The 26,496-nt window shown below is 42.9% G+C and overlaps 1 protein-coding gene and 1 long non-coding RNA gene across 2 annotated transcripts; both read right to left on the minus strand.

The window, feature by feature from the left end:
- Nucleotides 1–2,013: 2,013 nt before the first annotated feature.
- On the minus strand, nucleotides 2,014–7,599 carry LOC145453453 (uncharacterized). The gene has a single exon (XM_080331436.1). It carries the CDS (start codon nucleotides 6,811–6,813, stop codon nucleotides 2,077–2,079), a length of 4,737 nt encoding a protein of 1,578 aa, XP_080187562.1. The 5' UTR covers nucleotides 6,814–7,599; the 3' UTR covers nucleotides 2,014–2,076.
- A 7,986-nt stretch (nucleotides 7,600–15,585) lies between these two features.
- LOC145454342 (uncharacterized) lies at nucleotides 15,586–24,612 on the minus strand. The gene is made up of 2 exons (XR_013920101.1): nucleotides 24,137–24,612; nucleotides 15,586–16,006 (listed from the first exon to the last, which is right to left on the minus strand). It is a non-coding gene; the product is annotated as an uncharacterized LOC145454342 (long non-coding RNA).
- Between the last annotated feature and the right edge of the window lie 1,884 nt (nucleotides 24,613–26,496).

Here is a 26,496-nt window from a genome sequence, read left to right on the forward strand (position 1 = left end):
CTTCCGGTAGTACGTAGCCTTACATGTAGAGAACATAGTTTGGAAGACATGTTTAATATATAGGCGTAATAATAGGCTACAAACATGTTTCTAAACTTGTCGTAACTCTAAGGAAGGGCAGCAGTGAAAAGAGCTCTTGACAAGCGTCAAGGGACAAAATCCAAGGCTTGCAACATAACGTAGATGCAATTGATGATTGGGTCAAAGGCTGAAAGTGACAGCCTATTATTCAAAGCTGAAAAATGTGTGCTCGCAAAATTGCTTGGGTTAGGTAGGAGGTGTCCAGACCGACCTCACATAATACGGAAGTGTACATACGGTAATGAAATAGCAGAACAGAACATATGTTGGAGACATGAAAAAGCAACTACTATGAGCGGTACTTGCAAATGTGAAGAAAAAGCGCTTTATCGACACCGGAACCAAAAATAGCATGATACGTTAAAAGAAGATACAGAAAAATTTCAAAAGCAGTATTCACAAATAAAATATATTGTTTCGCTTTGTAGGGCTTACACAAAAATCTTTGTATTTAAAGTAAACAGGGCAGTCGGGATGATGGCATCGCTGAAGTAGATACAAATTTTCAACTGGATTTAGTAAGGAATATAATTCCATAGATTCTGATGTCACTATGGAAATATGTCACATGAATAACCTGGTTGCAGCCTACAGCCACTCATTGCAATATCACCGGAAATATTCGATTACCGCCAAGCCAATGCACCATTGGAAAGCTGGATGGTGGCAGTTTACTATCAATTATTATTACTGATATTTCTTCTATGACTGATATATAAGTAATTATGACAATGGCAGGTTGGCATTGAGAACTGTTACATTCATAACTGACAAAAGAAAAAAATACACATGATCCAGACCCATGTACACATACCTTCATGTAAAACACATCATTCTACATTACTATGACTGCAAAGGGATGGTCTTACAAGCAGGAACAGCAAATTTCAATAGCTTTCACTCCGAAAACATCAGATTATCAAATCTGACAAATGGTGTATTTTATTTAGTTTCATCTGCGGTGTCTCCCCTACGAGACTGACTACGGAATCATGTATCACGCATGTGCTCTGGCAGAGAGAGAAATGGCAAGACGCTCATGAAGGAAACCAAGAAGACTAATTCAATTGAATGTACTTTACAAGCATGAAAAATATGTTTTAGAGCAGTGGTTCCCAACCTGGCGGGCATGAAAGCATCTGAAGGGGGGCGACTGAAATTTCACCTCCAATTCACGCGTGTTTTTCTATATATAACCGACCTTCCACGCCATCAAACAATCTGTTGAGGTTGCTAGCATCCCGGTTGGATTTTGTGATGACGATAAGGGAGGCGCGAAATTTTTCACTATCATAAAGGGGGGCGTGTCTAAAAAAAGTTGGGAACCACTGTTATATAGGGTTACTCACATATCTTTTGTCATCATGGTGAACATAAACATCTCTACCAAAAACAGTAGTAGGAATTACTATGGCCGCAATGGATTACCGATCAGAGTGATGGGCTCATGGAAGAAGGGAGACGGATGGAGCTTATTCCCTCAGTGACTTAGAAACCCCTAGCAGACGACAGATATAAAAGTGACATCTGAATGGAAGTGCATAATAAACCAGGGTGAGAATGGTGTTGCACAATAGTAATGGGTTGTGGAGCAACTCGGTCTGGGCAAAATCCTGGGAGATCAATTATGATTCAAGTTCCAACTACCACCATAACGGTATAGCAGAATGAAAGAATTTGCACGTTTAAATCTGTGACCAGCCATAAAGCAAATAACGCAAGTTACATGATGGCAAAAATAATTTGGTACTTCTTCTCCAGGACTATTCCATAGGGCTTTTCAACAATGCCGCGCTTTGGACGCTAATTGTTAGGAATTCTGATTCCACGAATATACACACTAGGCAGCCTAGCGCTACGCGTTTCATGCACTGTTATACCCCCACGACCAGTCGAGGCTCCCGCAATGGAAAAAAAAGTATCGACAATAACTTTTTTGGTCGTAAAATGAACTTATATTTACTCGAATCATTACAATCAACACTCGACTCAAATTCAAGCATTCGAATCTTCACGCTCAGCAATTCGCTCCATATACAGCTTCTCCATCTCGTCGCAGAGGAAAGGTACACATTCGAACTGCGCCAGCTTATATTCCAGATAATGCTTCGCGATATACCCTGACAACGGATACGATATCGCGTGCTGCGTGTCCTGCGACATGCTGCACACCGCGTTTATCTTGGGGTCGTACTCGGGCGTGCCGCGCGTGACAATGTTCCAACAGCGTTCCAGTTCTTTTCGCGAGCCACGTTTCAAATGGGCGATCTTGCCGTTAACGTTTTGCAAGGCCTCCAACAGAGTCCCGTTCTCATGGGCGGTCTTCAAGGCTTGCACGGACAGTTTGTTGATTTCGTCGTCCGGCAACTCGGTGAACTTGTACACAAAAACTTCCGCCGACATAGAGCTCAGTTGGACGCTATTCTCAGCCACTTCAAAGTCAGTAAAGTCATCGTCAACACTCAATTCACCATCAACAGCCAAGACATTATCAACGCTTGAGACCCCGACAAGAGATTCATCACCAGGCGCTAGTTGATGATTATACTGATACATCTCCTCTAGTTTTGCGGTTAGCTTAGATTTCGCGAGCGACTTCTTCAAGCCTATCTTGGTGGCACGCCGTATCACCTCAGGCGTGGCCATGGCTCTAAAATCAGGCATAGGCGTAATCGGCACAGGTCCGACGTACAAGACCTCCTCCGAGTCACGATAACTTTTGTAGTCCGCATTAGGGATTGCAAATTCAGCAACAATATCGCGACTAGGCGACTCGGGAATTTCATCTGAAACAGTACCCTCTCTAATCGGGGTGGAGAAGAATTTATCAAAAAACGAATCGTCAAGGTCATCATTATCGATACAAGGAGCATCGTCGCTGGGCGGGGATTGTTCTCGATTACATGCTGGTGACTTGGACGCGATATAATCGGATAAGCGAACTTTTTTGAACTTGTACTGCTTTCGTGGCGGTGCATTGCATTGCCGCTCGGCGAAATCACAAACATCGTGACTTTTTCTCGACTGTGTCTCAACTATGGACGGAGGAGACACGGTATCATCGTTCAATCCGTCACGTTGCTGTCTATTTGCGGTCGAAACCCTGCGATCAGACGCTGAAGATTCCCAATTTTTGGATGTGGTCGGTGTTTCAGCTATGTAATCTTCCGGTTCTTTTCGCGGCGTAATAACGTCGCTTTCGTTACAATCCTGTTCGGTAACGGTGGATTTCTCTTTCTGGTTAGAATCTCTTGAGGCTTTTACTGGGTAATTATCACTTTCGCTGGGACCATTGCTCGTACAGTTGTCCTGTGTTCTTGATAACCGCGATAGGCTTCGCGATTTCACAATCTTTTTCGTCGACTGAGGCGTCCTTGTCAGCGAACGCGATAACCGATGAGTTTTCTTACCCATGTTGGCCACCGCCGGTCTTTTCAGTATGCCGGCGCGTTCTTTAAACCTCGGCAACCGCTCAGAGTATCCTATGGTGGGAGAGCATTGCTGGGCACGTACTTTGTTGCTCGGAACGCGTTTTTTGTGCTGCTGCACATGCTCGGTGACATTCTGTGGAGCATGCGCTTTCGTGCTCCGAGTGGATACGTGGTCTTTGCGGTTCTGCACTTGCTCAGAGACACTGTGATCAACCACTTTGGTGTTTGGAGTGCGATCGCGTTGTTTTTTGTGCTCCTGCACATGCTCGGTGATATTGCACTGAGAATGTAATTTCGTGCTCGGAGTGCGAACACGTTTTTTGAGCTTACGCACATGCTCGGCGATATTGCGTTGAGCATGCACTTTAGTGTCTGGAGTGCGAGTACGTTTTTTGTGCATCGACGCCTGGCCGGTGACGCTGACATCTCTCACCCTTATTTTAGTACATTGCGTATTTTCGAGATCATTCTTTTGCGGGGTCAACTTTCTCTTTGGGGCTGGAGACGGCTGACTTTGCGAATACCTCGGACTCGACGACCGTACTCTGGGAACGTAGCTTTTTTTGTACGGCGACTCGGAGATTTTGCGGTGCCTCTCGCACTCACGCGCTCTACTCAAAAGCAACTCGCGTCGCAAATCCACACGTTTTGAATTCCCCCCTTTCTTCGGCGACACAGTGACAGCAGTCTCTTTATCTTTCTTTTTCTGCGAACTGGTAGTAGGCAACTTCATGCAGCAGAAGCAGTCTTTATGCCGCCAGTGGTGGCCGATGTTGCCTTTCTTTTTCTTGACAGATACGCGGCGACTTTTTCGTTTAGGGCTAAAAAAGTCGCTCTTTTTCCGTTTTTTCGGTCCAATCCGGCGCGATCCGTTTTTTGCCGGTGTAGACGATATCGAATCGGCAGAAGATAGAACGTCTACGCCGCTGTAATCGTGCAAAAACGAGGTGTCTGCGGTTCTCTTCGCTGAATTTTCGCCGCCCTTGCACTCACCAAGCTCGGACTGACGGCTATTGCTGCTATCTTCATTGTCGAGCGAAGTCTTTGCGTTGTAGGCGAAAATGTCGAAATCCGAGCCGTCCGAAAAGCAATCTTCTTCCGTGTAATTGTCGATTAACGAATCCTGCCCTTGCGTTATCGAATCCTCCTGCGCTAAGTCACAAGCGGCAGCATCGTCTGATAGAGGATCGTCTGTTTTATCAGTATCCTTAGCAACTGGGTTTTCAGACATAGACATTTCTTTCGGTAAGCCCTCATCACTGTCCAGCATGGTTTCGCCGGCAACAGAATCTAATATCATTTGGTCCGTGTCTGAAATATCGACACCGAATCTTTTTATCAACTCTCTGATTTTCGCAAACGAGTCAGAGTCACGTTTAGCGGCGTTAACCAGAGGATCGATGACGCCGGAATACACGTAACATATAACGGGCATAACTTCGCTTTTAGCGTATTCTTCGAGGTGCAAGGTTTCGTTTCTGCTTTCAGCCTCGGAGATTTCGTCAAGTAACAATGAACTGTTGCAATACAGGATGTTTCTGTGCAAGTTGATCTTGTCACGGGCAGACCCGACAAGAATTTTCGCGTCGCTATACAACGAGTTATCAATCAGCTTGTGAAGTCTTTGCGATTCGGTCCGTTGCGAAGACGCTAATTGTTCTTCCACGGGGACTTGTTGAGAAGCCAAAAAGGAATCGTCTGCATCGGGAGAGCGTTCTAGGTGCTGTATCACAGCAAGGGTGGAATCGATGTTTTCATTATCACAAACGGAAGCTGGTGTACTATCATCAGCAGACTCGTTTGCTTGATTACGTTGTTCTGTTTCGTTGGATTTTTCAAACTGAGATAAGAGATTTTTGGCACGGTAATTCCCAGGTTGAGACGCGCCTCCTGCCAACGACCAGTTGCTATTCTTGACCGCTGATTGCTTTTCGTTCGGTTGCGTATTGGAAACAGCCTTGTTGGAACCAGATGCTCCTATAGTCAGTTTTGAGGAGAGGCCGGCATTAGTTTCCGCAATACTTTTGATCGTGCTTGAGCTTACTTCAGGCGATTGTAGCTCATCTGACATATCCGTGTTGCCTGGGTTGCTTTGTACCGGCTGCGACAATCGAGTACCCGACGTGCAAGGTTGATCGTCGCCAATCTCGCGTTGACCTATCCTGATTCCAATAGCGCTACGAGGTAATGCTGGTGTACATGGGATTTCCTCCGCAGCTACATCAGACGGTGCTAGTATCGTATGTAGCCTTCCTTCCAATTGCTGACGTCTCGAGTTTGGACTCAATTCTAGCATGACAGGGATTATGGTTTTAGGATTTTGTTTCCGTGACTTCGAACTTTTAACAGCTATATCCTCCCCTTTCGAGACACGCAGCGCAATCTGCAGCATTTCCTCTCCAAAAGCTTCAGGACTTTTCTTTTTCCTCGCAGCACGTTTCTTTTTAACGCGTTGCGGCGGAGGTAACAATTCGTCTACGGTCTGCTGTTCGATACTGTCCACGTGGCGAATTCTCTCTAAAATATCATCGTCTACAAATTCTCCATCGTTTATGTCAGGTTTATGCAGTGCCAACGTGGTCATTGTGTTAATGTTGTTCTTTTTTTGGCACTTTACCATGTGCCGTGTCAAGCCACTAGCGGAACGACAAGTTTGGAAACATATAACGCAATTGTAATCAGTCTTTTTCAGATTCGATTTCTTGGCGTTTTTAACGGGCTTCGATAACGCTTTTTCAGGTAAACTTGATTGCTGTTGAACGGTTTTCGAGCTTCCACTCGTGCTCGGTAAATTGCTGGCGTCTATACAACGGTTCATGTGTCTGTTTTTCTCTTCCAAGTCAACTGATGTCAGATCCGTGCCACAAATGACACAAAAGCAGCTTTCTCCGGATGTGATAGATTGGCGACGTTGTTCAATGCGTTGCGACCTCATTCTAGCCACGTTGCAAGCCTCAAAATTTGCACGTAGACAAGCTCCTCTGTGCTCTGCCATTTGAGTGATATCGAACAACATGCCACAAGTCGGACAATGGGATATATCAATTTCGCTGTCTCGTTCTTCAGGGTTAGCTGAATTTGTTGTGGCTTCCTCGGAATGGTCTCGTACTTCGTTCATTGCGGAGTTTTCAGATTCCCCCCTCACATCCGGATTTTTCAATTTCAAATTATCATTGTCGGACTTTGTTTTCTTGACTTTTCTTGAGGATTTTTTTGCTTTTTTCGATGTCAACAATTTGTGCTTTCGTGCCGGTCTTACAGGTTCGCGAAAGTCACTTGATTCGTCCATATCCGATTCCATGTTCGAGCAATAGAACACTACAGTATTTTCTCGTATCAACTAATCTTGTAAACAGTGTAACAAGGAAAAGTCACGGTATGTGTATGAATAGATTATATCTGCATATACCAACCACCATAATATGCCAAGTATTTTAATATTTTGATTTCAAATATTCATATGCAGATATGCTGACTTTGAACATGAATATCTTCAACTAAATCTGTTCAATTACTCGGGATTTTGTTTTCACAGTTCACACCGCACGATTTATAATGTAGTGTAGTGGTCCTGGCTCGGCTGCTGGCCATGCAAAGTAGAAAATGGAAATGGCTGCAACGTTACCGTACGTAATTATTCTATCTTCTATGCAACCCTTTTACCACCCGCTTTTTCCCAATCCTTCTATCACCTGTTTGGAAAAGTTTGAACATATCTACCGACTGTATGCCAGCATGGAATTGGTGTCTCATCCACACCAAAGATTCTACCGACTATACCAGACCTGGGCAAAGTGCGGCCCGCGAAGCTATTCTGTGCGGCCCGCGAAAGGATTTTGGAATTTAAAACATAAAGTTGCTTTTTGAATGACTAACACCATAGGCTGTATCAAGTGAGCAGAAAATTCGTTTACTTTGAAGCCTGTTCATTATTATACAATTACGCTGCCTACGTACCTTGTATGCGTAATTCAGATTCAAAATAAGGCCAATGCGGCAAAGTATGAGTAGCAAATAAATTCACAAAAAATCACTCTTTCCATATTGTTGAGTTCAAACGTTCTTTGTTGCCATTGTCACATGGTTGCCGGAGAACTCGGACCTCGGAGGGTTGCCAGTGAACCCGTCCCTCAGTGAACCCGTCCCGTGAACCCGTCCCTCGGTGAACCCGTCCCTCGGTGAACCCGGCCCTCGATGAACTCGGCCCTCGGTGAATTCCGCCCTCGGGAAATTTATAAATTAAGTGTATTAACAAGTATTAATATGAATTATTAAACTAATAATGTTATTATCAACTGATTTGTCGATCTTGTAAGGAGGTCAGGGCATGCGTAGATCACGCAGTCACGGAGTGATCAGATCACGTGATCACGATTGCGTGGTCGGCTAATTATTGAATTGACTTGGCGAGGGGCGGACGTGCGACGTTCGATATCCGTGTATCTGTTCATGACATCGCATTCGGTCTTATCGCATTGTACATTGTGTGTGACTTGTTCAGATGAAAAATATATCCCAACGATTGTTATTGCTCACATATCAACCACGCGTGGTCTGCTCGTTATTGCAACTGTAGGTTGAGGTCGGGTGTTAGGGTAGGGGGGAGGGAGACATTAGGGTTCGGGGAGTGGGACATTGGGTTCGGGTAGGATACTGGGGTTGGGGGAGGTGGGATATTAGGGTTGGTGGAGGTGGGATATTAGGGTTAGGGGAGGGGATATTAGGGTTGGGGGAGGGAGGATATTAGGGTTGGGGGAGGGGGGATATTAGGGTTAGGATATTAGGGTTGGGATATTAGGGTTGCCGGAGGTGGGATATTAGGGTTGGGGGAGAGGGATATTAGGGTTGGGGGATATTAGGGTTAGGGTTAGGATGTTAGGGTTGGGATATTAGGTTTTCCGGAGGTGGGATATTAGGGTTAGGGGAGGGGGATATTAGGGTCGGGGACGGGGGGGATATTAGGGTTAGGATGTTAGGGTTGGGATATTAGGGTTGCCGGAGGTGGGATATTAGGGTTGGGGGTGGGGGACATTAGGGTTGGGGGAGGGGGATGTTAGGGTTGGGGGAGGGGGGGTATTAGAGTTGGTGGAGGTGGGGTATTAGGGTTGCCGGAGGTGGGATATTAGGGTTCGGGTAGGATATTAGGGTTGGCGGAGGTAGGATATTAGGGTTGCCGATGAATACAAAATTTCCCGAGGGACGGGTTCACCGAGGGATGGGTTCACCGAGGGACGGGTTCACGGGACGGGTTCACCGAGGGACGGGTTCACTGGTAATCCCTCGGAGAACCCGGCCTTACAAACTCGGCCCTCGGAGAACTCGGACCTCGGTGAACCCGGCCCTCGATGAATTCCGCCCTCGGGAAATTTTGTAATTAAGTGTATTAACAAGTATTAATATGAATTATTAAACTAATAATGTTATTATCAACTGATTTGTCGATCTTGTGATGAGGTCAGGGCATGCGTAGATCACACAGTCACGGCGTGATCAGATCACGTGATCACGATTGCGTGGTCGGCTCAGTGTTGAATTGACTTGGCGAGGGGCGGACGTGCGACATTCGACATCCTCGTATCTGTTCATGACATCGCATTGGGTCTTATGCATTGTAAATTGCGTGTGACTTGTTCAGATGAAAAATATATCATAACGATTGTTATTGCTCACATATCAACCACGCGTGGTCTGCTCGTTATTGCAACTGTAGGTTGTGGTGGGGTGTTAGGGTTGGGTAGGGTAGGGGGAAGGGAGACATTAGGGTTCAGGGAGTGGGACATTAGGGTTGGGGTAGGATATTAGGAGGTGGGAAATTAGGGTTGCCGGAGGTGGGATATTAGGGTTGCTGGAGGTGGGATGTTAGGGTTGCCGGAGGTGGGATATTAGGGTTGGTGGAGGTGGGATATTAGGGTTGCCGGTGAATACAAAATTCCCCGAGGGCAGAATTCACCGAGGGCCGAGTTCTCCGAGGGCCGAGTTTGTAAGGCCGGGTTCTCCGAGGTCCGAGTTCTCTGGTAATCTGTCACATTATGCATGGTGGGTGTTTTAAATTGTTACGTGGTACGCTTCCAAATCTCTAGTTCGTAAAACAAGTCAATCAGTGCTCGCGATTACTATATAACTCATCATATCTATCTGCCATAAAGGATGAACGGTCATGTCACAAAAGAAAGCCTGAAACTGAGATTCAAAGAAGGTTTAGAGCACTGAATATTTGTATACTGGACTCACACTGCTTCACAGTGCTCGGAAAGCAACCAAGAAAATATGCTTTGTATAATTGCATAATGCATATACATTTCACTGATTTCAGTGCAGTAGTTCTCAAACTGGGGGCGTGAAAGCACCTGAAGGGGGCCGCGAAGCTGCAATTTATTGATTTTTTGTTTCGCGCGATCTACCCTTGCTTATACTTGGTGCTCTGCATTTTGTCCGACTTTTACATTTCATAATTCTCTCATCAACAGTCATAACCTTCCATGCCATCAAACTATCCGTTGGGATCGCTAGCATTCGGGTCGCACTTTTTATTATTTTTTGATATCATGATCAGAGACGCGAAATTTTTCACTATCATAAAGGGAGGCGTGCCTAAAACAGTTAGAGAACACACTATTTTAGAGTCTTAATAGAAGAACATGAAGAGGGCTTTAAAGAGACTTAATAATTTATCATGTTTACTATTGTTTCGAATGAGGACGGCAAATATATATTTTTCCAATTGACCGCCCCTTTCTCAATACCTAACATCAACCCTTTCACTGAGCAGCATTTATTAACAATGGAATTTAGAAATAGAATGAAAACACGCTGGAGAATGTAGTTAAATTTTTTCACTCGGCCCGCCAACTCATTTCTCACTTCTCGTTTGGCCCGCGGAGGAAAATAATGGCCCACCCCTGGACCAGACTGGAATCAGTGGTTGTTTTCGTCAATAAGTTGCGCGTGACAGAAGGGTTTCTTCCATAGAATAATTAAAGAATTGAATGAAAAGTTGCGCGTGACGTTTGCCAGCAATTCCACTCTGGCCCCTGGACTATACGCATGACACATGGGTGACGCTATGAACCGTTTTGGCACACCAGATATATTACGCTCAACGTCTTGGGATTCCAATACGGACTGTATGCCTTGCGCTGACACAGTAATCGACCGAGGCTCTGTTAAATAGCCATCAGGGTTGTAATTGTAACCAAGTCATGAATCGACTCGAGTCATTAGTACAACCCTGCTAATAGCCGTCAATAAATTGGTCCGAAAAGGCGCGGTACATGCCTCAAGAGCTTAGATGGCGCAAGTTAAATCATTGGATATATCGCTTTAATCAGTAATTATAGAGCCATATAAACGCTTACTACATCTATAATCTCCTTCAGTATCTTAGCTACTGAGCGCATCTTCGGTAAAAATCGCCCATGGTTGAGTAACTTTACATTTAAGTGGAAACCATAGATGAGCGTCTTCTTCTGCAATTCGAGTTGCGACTAGAGTAACGCTCCCAGGCCCAGCCCACGAGAATCACCGATTAATCAAGCACTTTAATTGATCACTTGTATCCGAACTTGCTTGACAAAGAAATATTTCTTTTTGTGATATCTACTAAACTAAGTGACCATTATTATATCGACTGCTTATTATCTCAGCAACGCCTGAATCTCAACACTTCAGCAAACAATCTGCTTAAGTTGACGAAGATGCCGTCAAAGAGGCGGCATTCTGTCTCTTTTATCCGTCTACTCTCCCTCACATCACCAAAGGCAGCTTTGACGATCAATTTGGAGAGTTCATATTCATATTCACCATCAAAGCGCTGATAGATAAATTTGCACCTCTGCAACGCATCTCAAGAAGTAGTCTCAAATTGAACAGGATACCAAGGATTTCTTTATAACGAAAATTGGATCTCTTTATGATGTTAAAATTGTGTAATCTGACTCCAGAAGGTTACTGTAGGATCCGCTGCGTAGCCTATATCTTCCTTTCGACCAATGATTTTTATACAATGATTCGAAACTCCTGTGAGCTCTGCGTTTGAGCGCGTCGCGAGTCATGCTTCGCCAGCGGTATGAAATCGATGTAAACAAACGGTTCGCCAGCAATCTTTCTTCAGGAATTGGCGTTAACGTAGTGAAGTTTTTTTTTATCGAGACCTCTGTTGCAGGTGAAATGTGTGCATACTGTACAGGTTTTGGCGAATACCAGTAGCATGGCTTATTATTCAGACGAAACTGATGTACCAGCGTCCTGCTTCTTGATCGGTAGGTCGTGGGTTCGATTCCCGGCCGGGTCAGACCAAAGACCTGATTAGTAACACTGGTATCCATGGCTTCCCTGGAATCCCTGCTTGGCGCTCATGCATTACTGGGATAGCATGGAGGGGTGGTGCATGACTTAGAAAGCTGTAAAGGCTGTATCTGCACTTCCTTGTCCAGCGGCATATGCACATCATGTACTCATGGTATGCATACGCGCAGATCGTGTGTATGTGTATCATGAGTCAGTGTATATGCCGCAAAAACATCAAGGACAAAAATAAACTATGTCCTTTCCTTTCCTTATCGGAGGTGGTCTCGCAGTATCAAATAACTGTGGATACTTCATAGTACGAGGTAGAGTTGGGATCAGGTCACTATCTTCAAGTCATTGCAAATTTTTAATCAAGTCACGAAGTCATTTCTAAATTTTTCAAGTTAATTCAGGCAGGTTCTAAAACTGACTCTGAAGTCAGGCCTTCTGAAGTTGTGAAAGTAGACAAAACCTACTTGAGAATATCGCAAAAAGCATCACGTTTTTGAAGTTATAATAGTCATTATATTCCTTTGTTACGGCGATTCATCTTGTGATTCGAATGCTCATATATACAATTGAATAAATCGAAATATTTTGTTTGATACTTATCAGGAGTAATCGTCAGCAGCTTGTAGATACAGTATACAATTGACTAACAGATGTATACAAAGTATAGTCTAACTCATTTCTTCATACTACTCAAGTACTTTTCAGACCGATCATTTTCTGCTTCAACTAATTTTCAGACCGATCATTTTCTGCTTCAACAAGTAGATTTCAATATCCAATTAACTAACAAATGTCTGAAAAATCTGGTCTTAACTTACTTTTTCAAACTACTTCATGAGTACAATTTACCATGATATGATGGTATATCTTATAAGTGTGTGACAAGAGCGACCCACAATAGGTAAAAAGTTCCTGCCACTGTCCATGTCAGGTTTGATAGACTTGTGCACAGCCAATGATATATAAATGATTATTAACAGCATATACTTTGTATAGTCATTAAATTGTAATGTTGTCCATGTCCAGTTTATCAACTCTTACAATCATAGCTGACTTGCAAGACGGTGACTTCGAAGAATGGGACAGAATAGAGACCAACCAACAATCCCCTTCACTCAACAAATTTCCGAACCTACACATCACCATCTTTACCCTCAACGGTCGAGGTGATCGTGGAAAAAGTTGATCGAATCCGAGCGTCATAACAATGTGTCATCGGATGGGTATTACAGAAGCAGGATTTTGAACAGCTTAAATACCTCACCTCTTCATGGACTCCTAAATGCGCTGATACTAGTCGTGACTAAATTTCAATGAGGATACCCACACCATAATATCATTGAGAATTTTATACAGGGTATAGATATTTCATTTACTATAACACTTGAAAACTGCATAAACAACTTCTGTTATCATGTCAGACTTGTCATCTAAATTCAGAATAACAAGAACCAAAATCCTAGTCAACGGAAAGCATTTAAGTCAAGTCAATATGTAGCAAAAAGGGATTTTCATGTTAATGCAAATTACAATATCAGATATACCTATGTTTAAGGCATTCGATAAATGTACCGTGTGCTTCCATTTTTGTTGTAATTTATGAAACTGTACTGTGCTATTATGAACAATCGAATAACTGTGCCTAATAGTTGATAACGTCAATGTTTCTTGTCACGTAACAAAAATATATATTCTCAAATGTTATTCTATCTATTCTTATTCTCTCTTAATGACAATAACAGGACAGCAGTTGGATGGTAGAGCAGCGATTTTACATGACGTTGAGCATCGCAGGGCATTGAAGCATCAAGTACCATGGCATTTGAACACTAGTTTGTTTCAAGCCTCTTTAGAAATCAATTACTCTTTGAAAATTACCATATCGCAGGTGCGGCCAGATTTCCTGATCAGGATAAAAATGATTCCAATAACGGATCAAGACTCAATCTCTTGGTGATAATGAGGTAGTCTGCTCGATGGATTGGCAAAAATGTCCGTATCAAATTTATCATTGTTGTTGTTTTCTTGTCTCTTTGATAAGCTTCCCTGCTCACGAATTTCGTGGCTGTTTCCGAATTTCTGCGGCATAAGAATAACTCCAGTTTTGCAGTAGCGGCATATCTTTTTCCAGCTAAGTGAAGCAATATTATCTGGAATGCAATATGGCTTTAAATGGCAGTTGTAGCTGAACATGGTTGTCATATTCACAAGGCACACAAAATTATCCACAGATTGCATTGTAGTGTCCATCTCCTCACCTCACGCACTCGAATAATACGCATAGTCTTTCAGCAAGACCATTTTTCTCTGCATCAATCGATCCAATGAGTATCAATCCGATCCGGCACCAATCATCAAAGTATTATTCATTTTGAATACAATCTTTGGAAATATCTCAATGTCTGAAGCAGAGTGGAACATGACATGGTTGCTTCTCATGGACTGCAAGGCGTGCCAGAATCCCATAAGATAATGATTTGCACTTTTATTAGGATCCATAAATTCTTTTTAATTTCCTCGCGGTTGTAGGTTGCTTTGCGGCTGTTCAATACACGAACAATCTTTTCTTGAAAGTTAGAATGGATAATAATTTGTAAAAAATGTTAACGGTCCTGTAAAAAATTTATGCATTAGACATTTGCAGAATGGGAATTTGTTATGTCACAGTTTTGCCAGTCAACTACAATTGAAATCAAGTTAAATATTCAATCCGTCAAGTATTTTCCGTACTTCCGCATATGCAATATATATGAGCAATGTGCATATGCAAGAGAGAGATTTTGCATTGGAGGGTTGTGAAGTTACATTGCTGGAAAAATAACCTGGGTATTTGAGGCAGCAGCACCTACAAATGCAAGTTGATGCTCATGCTCAGGTCATAGAGCGTGATGTAAATAGCGAAAAGTTATGAAGGTTATACATAAAATACCATAGACGTACACACTATACAAGACAAATTACAAAATCATTTCCTAACCTTTCAACGAATAAGACGACATAGAATGTTGCTCGCAAATGCAAAAATCATCTATTCTGTACAATCCTTCCAGCTATCAATCTTAACGAGTGCTCCTAGTTTATTTTCAAGGTTTACAGGCAATTCATGGGGAACACTTCACAACGTGTAGTTTATATCAAAGAAGTGCCTAAACGTTTACCGGGTATATTTTGAATAAATGGGCATTGGTAGACGCTTTCGGACACCCCGGTGTGAAAGATTCAACAATCCTCAAAGATTCAATTATCCTCAATGTCACTCTGGTGCATTGTTTTGCCGATTCTCATGATTGATGTGGATTCAACGGCCTGACCCGGTAAAAATTTATATATGTTAGCATTTTACCAATCAGTACAATGATAGTTTTCGGTTAGTTCCGATTTTATATTATGAAGGTACAATCGCTATACTGATACTATGGTTGCCAGTGAATTCGGCCCCACAATATTACAATATATACTATATAAAACAACTTAGTTGCTCACACATTTATCGTAATCAACCCTTCTCTTTTAAAAAATCAGGTGACACAAATGCTGCCAGAATATTTTAAAATCCTCTTTTACCAATCGGCACTTCTTCGATGGCAGTCAGACATCGAAAAGTGTTCACCATGATCACCGATGAATGTTTTCCATGAACACGAAAAAAAAATTATAAACGTCAAAATATTTTTTTTTTGTGCCTTTCGAAAGACGAATGTTAGGGTTGGGGTGGGGGGTATTAGGGTGGGGGAAAGGGGGATATTAGGGTTGTCGGAGGCGATATTAGTGTTAGGATTGGTGGATGGGGATATTAGGGTTGGCGGAGGGGATATTAGTGTTAGGATTGGTGGATATTAGTGTTAGGATTGGTGGATAGGGATATTAGGGTTGGGGTGGGGGGTATTAGGGTGGGGGAAAGGGGGATATTAGGGTTGGCGGAGGGGACATTAGTGTTAGGATTGGTGGATAGTAATATTAGGGTTGGGGGAGGGGGAGATAGCGTAGTCGTAACGATAAGCGTCCACCAATCTGGCGGACCCGGTTCGATTCCCGTCGGAGGTTTATGTGGGCTCCTCTTCCCTCGCCGTTGCCGCTCTTACGGAGACAAAAAAGACCAACGAAAGAAAGCACTCACAAGGAATGGAAAGAACTAGTAGAAAGGACCGCGGCTTCAATAAGATCAACATCGAAATGAACTGCGACATCGGGCACGGCTTCGATAAGATCAACATAGAAAAGAACTGCGACATCGGGCACTCCAGACCGAGGTGGAAATTAGATTAAAAGGATCGCAACTGCATGCGTGTCGTTCGACATCCTCCTATCTGCTCATTACATCGCATTTTGTCTTATCGCATGTACATTGTGTGTGACTTGTTCAGATGAAACATATAACCCAACGATTAATAATATGATATTATTACTATTAGGGTTGAGGTGGGGAATGTTAGGGTCCATTCATTACATTCAGCACCCATTACCATCCGTTCAAAAGATACATATTTTCCAATTGCCCAGACAGAAAGTATCGAATCTTTCATTCGAGCACGGGGTTAGATCGTTCTAGTTCATTACAAAACTGATTCAAATATAAGCGAGTGATTAATATGATGCCTATTGAATCAATAGGTTACGTCAATTCACGCGGAGTCATCATTACAAACGATGGAAAAACATAAGCGGGTGAATTCAAGCCTGCAGGCTCGTGCCGCTAGGACATACTTTGCGATAGGTGATGCTGGAGCAAACTGATGATAATCAGTATGTTGATATTTCATCCTTTCGAATACACGAAAAGATTGCGATTGAACGAAAAAATTGGAAGGTATTGAAACGATATTTAGTAGTCGTTGAAACCGGACATTCGGACACCACACTTCCTGTAGCCATAAGACAGTGTAAAGAGGCACTTACGTCATTGTAGCCTTGTAGGATGGGCAGTTGGACACTGAATATAAAGTAACAGAAGTGATGGGATGATAGCCTAATGAAGTGGCATGTTTCGGAATGATGGGCCGATATATCAAATTGAGATTTGAATGTGGACGTTCTTGACGACTGTCGGGATGGCCTTCGAGGCTTTTAGCGATGTCTTTCCCAAACTTATTTCCACGGCGTATTTCAATATCGAATATATTCCACATATCGATAGAAAGTCTTGAATCGACAGGTGAAGTCAATGCACGCATTCATGGAAGAACACGAGCATATGGAATTATAGATAACAATGTCTTGGCGAACGGGACTTAATAATTTCGATTTTCTCGACGGCAAATTGAAAGTTGAAAAGTATCGGGATAGACGTCGTTGAATGACCAGTAGCCAAAACTATTCTTTCAAACTATTGGTAAATATACTCCTACACAACTTGTGAAGCAGACGCAGTACAAATACAGTTGATGCCATGCAGCATTCACAATCAATATCAATCCTAATGAGTAATGTATGATACACGATAAATTGCCTATGCGGTATGTATTTTCATGACAAGTTGATTCTGCGTGTGTACTAAGTTGTTTCTGCTTGTGTGTACTAACTTTTTGACTTCTTAGGGTGAAGCAGAACGCACTAACACCGTACTGATGCATCATTAGTGGTGTGTTTCACTCATTTCCGCCCGTAGGAAGGGTGTGGAGAAACGATTTGGTACCCGAGTGATGCTGTACCGTAGAACCTTAGCTAACCTATTCCTTGAAATTGACATGATGCTGCCGGCGGCGATTACCAAGTTGAAAAAGTGGCCCTTTACTCTTTTCGAGTTGGTAGCCCCTGCTCTGATATCAATATACCACTATATGTCACTGCATGCACATTGCACCATGCACAATGCACATGTCTGTCTGAGGAGCACTGGAGACGGTACAATTCACGCATTGTTTTGTTAACGAATGAAATATAATAAATGTAGCAAAGCCAACGAAAAAATACAGTGTAAATCATGGATGTAAATAAGTATAAATTCAAACAGGATAGCGAGTGCGAATCTGATTTATCAAATTCTGAAATGGATCGTCGCCGAATTTGAGGCGCCACATGAATTCAAATAAGTACGTATCCAGGAGAGTACGATGAGTCCCGCACTCCCGCTTATTTCTCTGTTTCGCTCGGGCCCACATTGATTCAACGTGATTTGTCGTTGCGTGGGAGATCAGGTCCACAAAGTTTAATCTGTGGTTTACTGTGAGATGCTGGTAGCCCAAATTGCTCACCGTATTGTACGCTGCCCAGAGATCTGATATCACAGTCGTTCCGGGCAGGATATAATGTTGTATGATGGGCAAAAGAGTACCAGCATCTCGTCTCTCGACTTCCACCAGGAATCCCTCTTTCGATTCAACGTCGATGCCCCCGAACACCCACTGCGTCTTGACCGTTCTTCCAACCAGGGCCGTAACAGCACTTCGTCAGGCCCCCCCCAAAAACTTTGGTCTTGGGCCCCCCATAGGGGTATAGACCGAACTTCTGGGGGGCTTCGCCCCCCAGACCCCCCTTCGGCGTACACTGTTTACCGCCATTCATCATATTCATTGGGAGTTTGTTTGGTGTATCAGCTTTCGTCGCCTAAGCGCGCGAAGCGCGGAAAAATTTCTAGAATTCATGATTGAATCGGTCAGTATGATCGGGAATTGCTTATATCAAGGGTCGGCAACCAACGGCCCGCGGGCCGGATTCGGCCCGCCAAGCGAAATCGTCCGGCCCGTGACATAATAATTAGTTATCACAGGAATACGGCCCGCCACTTCATAATGAGTTTCAATCTACAGTGCAGCGCTGCATGAAAAAAAATGTGGCATTGCTACGATATAATAGTAGCCTACATCGTATTAGTCTATTGTTACGCCATAAAACGAGGGGGGTTGAAGTAGCAGATGGAGATAGACTGGACTGGATCAGTGCTTATCAATCGGGTGTATCTCGCAACCGAAGGTGTTCCATGCTTTTTTAAAGGGTTAATCACTCTAACGGGGTGTGACAATAAATAAAGGTGTGCTTCCTTTGCTTCGAAAACGCTTGTAGCATCTCAGACGCAATGACGGAATCTCAAACTATTCAATTATAGATAACTAGCCTCCGTATGTAAGTTAGCCTGTCTATAGTTTGATTTTCCAGAAGGCTTGTGTGCCAAGACAAAAAACCTGAAGAGTGTTTTGGCCACAATGGTGAAAACTGTTAATATGATTTTTGTCTCATCAACTGAATCAGTTACGCCAGATATTACTAGAAGCAGAGAATCAATATGGCGATGTCATGTAGGCCTATGTCATGTTCGCTCATTGAGTCGAGCAGCTATGCTTACACGAGTGTATGGACTAAGAAATGAAATGGCAACTTTCCTAGAAAATACAAATATCGCCGACTCATAATCTTGTAATCGAAAATGGGTATCTCATCTTGCTTTCCTGGTACATTTAACGTCACATCTGGGCAAATTGAACTTGCAACTTCAGGGGGAAAACAACTACATACATACATGAGATGTTGAGGCGCATTCAAAACAAATCTGTGACTCTGGAAATGTCAACAGTACAAAGAAAATTATGCTCACTTTCCTATACTGGAGGAGAGAAAACCTAGTACCAACAATATATTTGTAACTGTGATACGAAATTTAACTACTGAATATTCACCCGTTTTCCGACATTCCTTCTCTACAAAATGAATTCTGACTATTCAGTACTCTGTTTAATGTGGACGTCATTACTATCGCCTGGAAATTTCAAATGGTGTTTATCCAAGCTTGACCAGCAATGCAAAAGAAATTGCATCGATTTTTGGAAACACGTACGCATGTAAGCAATATTTTTGAACAATGAAATTAACGAAGAGCAAGCTAAGATCACGTATTTCGGACGTCCATTATGAATAGGGTCTGATTCTTGTTTCATCTGACTTGTTACCAGAAGTTGAAAACCTTTCACAAAGAAAGCTGCGTCAATTGTCACAATTATTCTGTGTCGTTGAAGTGTAAATAGCCTACATGTGTCTTGGGATTGGTATGATTGAGATTGCAGCAATGTAGGATAATATACCGATGTGAGCGTAAAATATAGTACTAAGAAAAAATCCGGCCCGCCAAAAGGTTGTTCACCCGAAATTTGGCCCGCGACTAGCAAAAGGTTGCCGACCCCTGGCCTATATTGTTATCAATTTTTATCTTCTCTCTGCTCGCGTAATCAGATTTGCCGGTAGAGATGAGTGAGGTGTGTTTGAAACGGTAGGACCACTCCATTAATAATTAAACATCTTCAGGCGTATACCCGTTGGCAGGAACGAAACAGCACCTCGTCAGGCCCCCAAAAACGTGGGTCTTGGGCTCCCATAGGGTGATAAAACGACCCCCCCATCACGTTGTTTGCGTTTGTCACTAAATAATCTGTACTGTATTGTGAGCCAGCGCCAAGCGCGAAAATTTTCGATAATTTATGATAAAATCGGTCAATCAGATCGGCGATTGCATATATCTTATGCTATCAATTTATTTTCCTCTCTAATCACGTAATTAGATTTACCGGTAGAGCTGAGTGAAGTGTCTTGAAAACGGGATGGCCCGTAAATAATAATTAAACATCTTCTGGCGGGCGGACCCGCTGGTATGACTTCGTTACATGATGTTATTTCGTGACTTCCAGTCTGCTATATCAAAACATATAGAATCGCCCAAACGTAGGCTTCTAAACTACGAGACGCACACGATTTCAAATTGGTATTTCTTCACTGGCATAAATTTTTTCCCAGCGGGATGGTATTTGTCTTGTGAGGTTCAGATTGCCAAGACAGGAACATTCGACGTCAGCCATTTAGGCGCCTATGTACAATTAAACCTATGTGTATTTTATATACAGAACGCAGTCTTCGGTCAGCATAAGGGCATAGACCTTTTCGGCCAAGGTTTTCTCGCTGCCGATCGTTCTGGCACACTTCTTTGAGTCGCATGTTATATGGCCTAAAACTTGATTGTAGGTCTTGGTGGGTCGTAGCGCGGTAATGGCCTAACACCCAACAATAAAGATAGATGGCTTCTTGAATTCGCGCGCAGCGCGAGAAAATTTTGAAAAATTGGCATAAATTTAAAAAAAATACTTTAAGATTTATGCTAATTCACGAAATAATTTTGGGCCCCCTTCGAGCTCGGCCCCCCCCCAATTGGGGGGTTTGGGGTGCGGCAGTTACGGTGCTGCTTCCAACATTATGTTTTCTGCGGACAAAGGCCGACTCGTCGATTTCAACGACTCTTCCAGGGCCGCCCAATTGAAGTGGATTGTCCACGAAATACTCGGCATATATGTCTCGGACGTAGTTGCGATAGTTACAGATGGTCTCATCGCTAGCGATCCCGCACTCCCGTCTAACATTTTTGTACGACGCCATTTCATACGAGTATAAATACAGCAATTCGATGGTGGTTTGAAGTTGAAATCTGGTCCCCTCGAAAAAACTATTTTTCACAATTTGCAATGTCGTTTTGCAGTCGCGGTCTCGACATTGCCAACGGAATCCGATTTTTGTGCTCCGCTCGTATTCCGCCATATCGCCATTGCATTCGGGGCATCGCATTTGTTTCGCAAGCAGTCCGTGCTGTCGGCACCAAGCAATTGCGCTTGCCTTGTCGATTGTCGCCAAAGTCAGCTCCCTCCAATTTACTTTAGAAAGACTCGGATATACATTCGCCCCCGCCATCATCAACTCAATGTTACTCGGTCAGGGCGGCATGGTATTTAAATACGTACGGTGAACATTGTGACGTGTTTTGTTTTCGATCGCTGGATGAAGCCGAATACAGAGTCAACTATAGGGGGCAACGCGGCAGTGAAGACTTTAGTGACTGAAAAACACATCGATGAACTCTCGTCGGTGTCCTTTCAATGACAGCTCTAACCCGTAGTAATAGAGGGTCAAAGGACGAAGGAAATTCTTCCACTTCAAGTTCGAGTACATTTTATCGACACACACTATAGCCTACTGGTTGCATTTTCTGCATACTTCTACTTCTACTTGAACAGTTTTCGATTCAAAACAGGCCTATAATACTGACTTTCTACCAAGTTTGAAGTCGCTACTTGTACTACTTGAGTAGCAACGTTGATTACTCTTATCACCGCTACCCATAGTTGAATGTCTTCTCTGTCACAACTCAAACATATAGGTCGCTAAGGGAATAAATTCTGGTTGCGATCGCATTAGCGCGATCGTTAAACATTTATGTGATATTTGTTACATATCATCCAACAATGTCCTATGTAGCCTACATTTTGTATATTTTCAACGTCACTGTGTTGGGTACCACAGGTCCACAGCCAATGATCCAGAAACGCTGAAAAGTGGTTACGGCAATACGGATTATTAATTATGAAGACGCTCGACTAATGCACGGACAGGGTAGAGCGAGTTAAAGACCATATGATGCCCATATAAACTACGTTTTCTACGTCCGACACACAGTCAGAGTTCAACAGCTTATATATCTTGACTTCAATAGCTATTCATGTGCATTACGTTAATTATTTCACTGAATACTGTTTTTGGTCTCTACGTTTTCAACTTGAAGTTCACATTAAACACGGTTTGTTCCTTGTATAGGTGGAGAAATAGGCGAATAGTATTATGATTGAGGAAAGCGTTCCGCAAAGTACTTCATTTTCCCATATCAGCCCACGCCCGCCATATATGATAGGTTTGTAGATGAACGTATAGTCAGAATAACGATTCGTGTATTGTCAGACCTGGTGTCATAGGTTCACGGCATTGAATAAATGTTGAGTATTGCGAAATCGAGAGACCCGTATGCCGAGTCAACCGGAGGTCAACGCAGCTGCTAAGACAGATTGCTATATTGGTGACCCTGACATCGCACCTGAAATCCATCTAAAGAGAATTACGTCACTCGGTATCGCCATGCAATTTCAACGCGTATACTGGCAAATTGTTAATTGCTGTATGGAATCGACACGATCTCTACTATGTATACTTCACAATATTTTGAAGAGTAGTTTTGCCTACTGGTAGTTCAGAGACGTCCAGCCAGATAATTTTGAACTTTCAATTTGCCGTCGAGAAAATCAATATTATTAGGTTGGCAATGAACATTCCAAAGTCCCGTTCACCAAGACATACCGCGCCTTTATCGTGTAGCACGCAATAGACATTAGAATTGACCGTAGCAGTAGCCCAATTACGTTCTATCGACCTAAATATATTATGGACGTATACTATAGATAAGTTTGAATATGTGATTATGCAATATTGGGTTGGCTAGTGCCAATTTTCTGATGACATTCGTTTTCTGTGTGTCACAATGGATTCCGAGGAAGATCATCATTCTTCGAAGGGTATATATCGCCTTGCCTCAGTTGGTCGTTCACGTGCTGGCAGAAAGTCCGGTCCACTATAACATTATTAAGGTCAATCTCTATCCCAGCGATGCAAGCCTATATAATCTTGATTCCATTATAGATAATTAACTAACATACGGTAGGTCAGTTATCTCTAATTCCATATGGTCGTGTTAACCATGAATGCGTGTATTGACTTCACCTCTCGATTCGAGACTTTCTATCTATATGTAAAATATATTCGATATTGAAATACGCCGTGGAAATAAGTTTGCGAAAGACATCGCTAAAAGCCCCGAAGGCCATCCCGACAGTCGTCAAGAACGTCCACATTCAAATCTCAATTTGATATATCGGCCCATCATTCCGAAACATGCCACTTCATTAGGCTATCATCCCATCACTTCTGTTACTTTATATTCAGTGTCCAACTGCCCATCCTACAAGGCTACAACGACGTAAGTGCCTCTTTACATTGTCTTATGGCTACAGGAAGTGTGGTGTCCGAATGTCCGGTTTCAACGACTACTAAATATCGTTTCAATACCTTCCAATTTTTTCGTTCAATCGCAATCTTTTCGTGTATTCGAAAGGATGAAATATCAACATACTGATTATCATCAGTTTGCTCCAGCATCACCTATCGCAAAGTATGTCCTAGCGGCACGAGCCTGCAGGCTTGAATTCACCCGCTTATGTTTTTCCATCGTTTGTAATGATGACTCCGCGTGAATTGACGTAACCTATTGATTCAATAGGCATCATATTAATCACTCGCTTATATTTGAATCAGTTTTGTAATGAACTAGAACGATCTAACCCCGTGCTCGAATGAAAGATTCGATACTTTCTGTCTTGGCAATTGGAAAATATGTATCTTTTGAACGGATGGTAATTGGTGCTGAATGTAATGAATGGACCCTAACATTCCCCACCTCAACCCTAATAGTAATAATATCATATTATTAATCGTTGGGTTATATGTTTCATCTGAACAAGTCACACACAATGTACATGCGATAAGACAAAATGCGATGTAATGAGCAGATAGGAGGATGTCGAACGACACGCATGCAGTTGCGATCCTTTTAATCTAATTTCCACCTCGGTCTAGAGTGCCCGATGTCGCAGTTCTTTTCTATGTTGATCTTATCGAAGCCGTGCCCGATGTCGCAGTTCATTTCGATGTTGATCTTATTGAAGCCGCGGTCCTTTCTACTAGTTCTTTCCATTCCTTGTGAGTGCTTTCTTTCGTTGGTCTTTTTTGTCTCCGTAAGAGCGGCAACGGCGAGGGAAGAGGAGCCCACATAAACCTCCGACGGGAATCGAACCGGGTCCGCCAGATTGGTGGGCGCTTATCGTTACGACTACGCTATCTCCCCCTCCCCCAACCCTAATATTACTATCCACCAATCCTAACACTAATGTCCCCTCCGCCAACCCTAATATCCCCCTTTCCCCCACCCTAATACCCCCCACCCCAACCCTAATATCCCTATCCACCAATCCTAACACTAATATCCACCAATCCTAATACTAATATCCCCTCCGCCAACCCTAATATCCCCATCCACCAATCCTAACACTAATATCCCCTCCGCCAACCCTAATATCCCCCTTTCCCCCACCCTAATACCCCCCACCCCAACCCTAATATCCCTATCCACCAATCCTAACACTAATGTCCCCTCCGCCAACCCTAATATCCCCATCCACTAATCCTAACACTAATGTCCCCTCCGCCAACCCTAATATCCCCCTTTCCCCCACCCTAATACCCCCCACCCCAACATCCCTATCCACCAATCCTAACACTAATATCCACCAATCCTAACACTAATATCCCCTCCGCCAACCCTAATATCCCCATCCACCAATCCTAACACTAATATCCCCTCCGCCAACCCTAATATCCCCCTTTCCCCCACCCTAATACCCCCCACCCCAACCCTAATATCCCTATCCACCAATCCTAACACTAATATCCCCTCCGCCAACCCTAATATCCCCATCCACCAATCCTAACACTAATATCGCCTCCGACAACCCTAATATCCCCCTTTCCCCCCACCCTAATACCCCCCACCCCAACCCTAACATTCGTCTTTCGAAAGGCACAAAAAAAAATATATTTTGACGTTTATAATTTTTTTTTCGTGTTCATGGAAAACATTCATCGGTGATCATGGTGAACACTTTTCGATGTCTGACTATAGATAACTAACCTACGGAGGTTAGTTATCTATAGTCTGACTGCCATCGAAGAAGTGCCTAACAATCATTCTAGGTTCTGCACATCTATATTGACGCTCACCCACAGTATCTATTATTTTTTTAGGCTGTGTCGTACATGCATGGTTGCAGCCGATGCTAAAATGCCTCACAGCTAGTCGGTACTTAGATGAATATGCATTGTTGAAAGTTATATTAGGGGAGATGTGGTACTGATGGATCACTGGGACCGAAAATACTTGAAAAATTCTCCTTGATAACTCCATGATTACACTCCGTGAATTTGTCTACAATTGCATGCTGGCAGAATCTTTCCTCATATACCAAAAATTTCCACGTGAGCGAGTTATTGGGTCTCTGACAGATGTTTTCTGTTTTTGGGGGTGTAAAGTAAATTTGGATCGACGTATACATTTTTCATTGTAACCTTCAACCAAAACAAACCAGCAATCATTTTTAATGTGATGTGTAGGGCTTGTATCAGGCTATATAATGGCACATATTCTTTTATTAAATATTTTCCTTGAGTGGAATTTTTTTCGATTTATGTATAAAATTCGTAGGGTGGGGACCGATGATACTATAGCCAAATCAAGTAAAATAATCGAGCATACTAATCACGCAACAACTGAAACATGCCTACGTACAGAAACTCTTTATGTAATATTTGCATATGGTGTTTTATCGCTATAACGAGGTATTTGGAAGTCACAATGTCGATTTTTGGGCAATATGTGTTTACCCTCAAATTTAGAAATCCGAGCCTAAATCGAAACGTGATTGTTTGGCAACATTTGAGGTCATATTTATTCTATTTTTTGACGGTTGCGACCAAACATTCTTCTTTGGCTTGCTGTAGCTTAGATTATAATACTGAGCAAGAAAAGTTATGTCACATCTGAGTTTTTGAGAGTATGACTCATACGTCCCAGGGTCGTGTGCCATTGGACCCACCGGGTGGGGACCGATGACACGTTCGAGCAACAAATTTTGAACGTCCATAAATATTTTTTCAACAGACGGATATTCATGTATATGTGCGCGATAGGTAGAGCTTGTATCAAAGTGCTGAGCCAGCAAAAGATCTGCTGTTTTTGGCGGAACATTTTGGGGCTAGCGATCATTTTCCAATTTTTGATCCA

This window comes from Botryllus schlosseri, chromosome 13 (assembly GCF_051294905.1).
Source record: "Botryllus schlosseri isolate E-star chromosome 13, Bs_hap1, whole genome shotgun sequence".
Taxonomy (NCBI): domain Eukaryota; kingdom Metazoa; phylum Chordata; class Ascidiacea; order Stolidobranchia; family Styelidae; genus Botryllus; species Botryllus schlosseri.

Excerpts from the sequence above, each read along its gene's own strand:
- LOC145453453 (XM_080331436.1), bottom strand. The coding sequence starts at position 6,813 with ATGGAATCGGATATGGACGAATCAAGTGACTTTCGCGAACCTGTAAGA.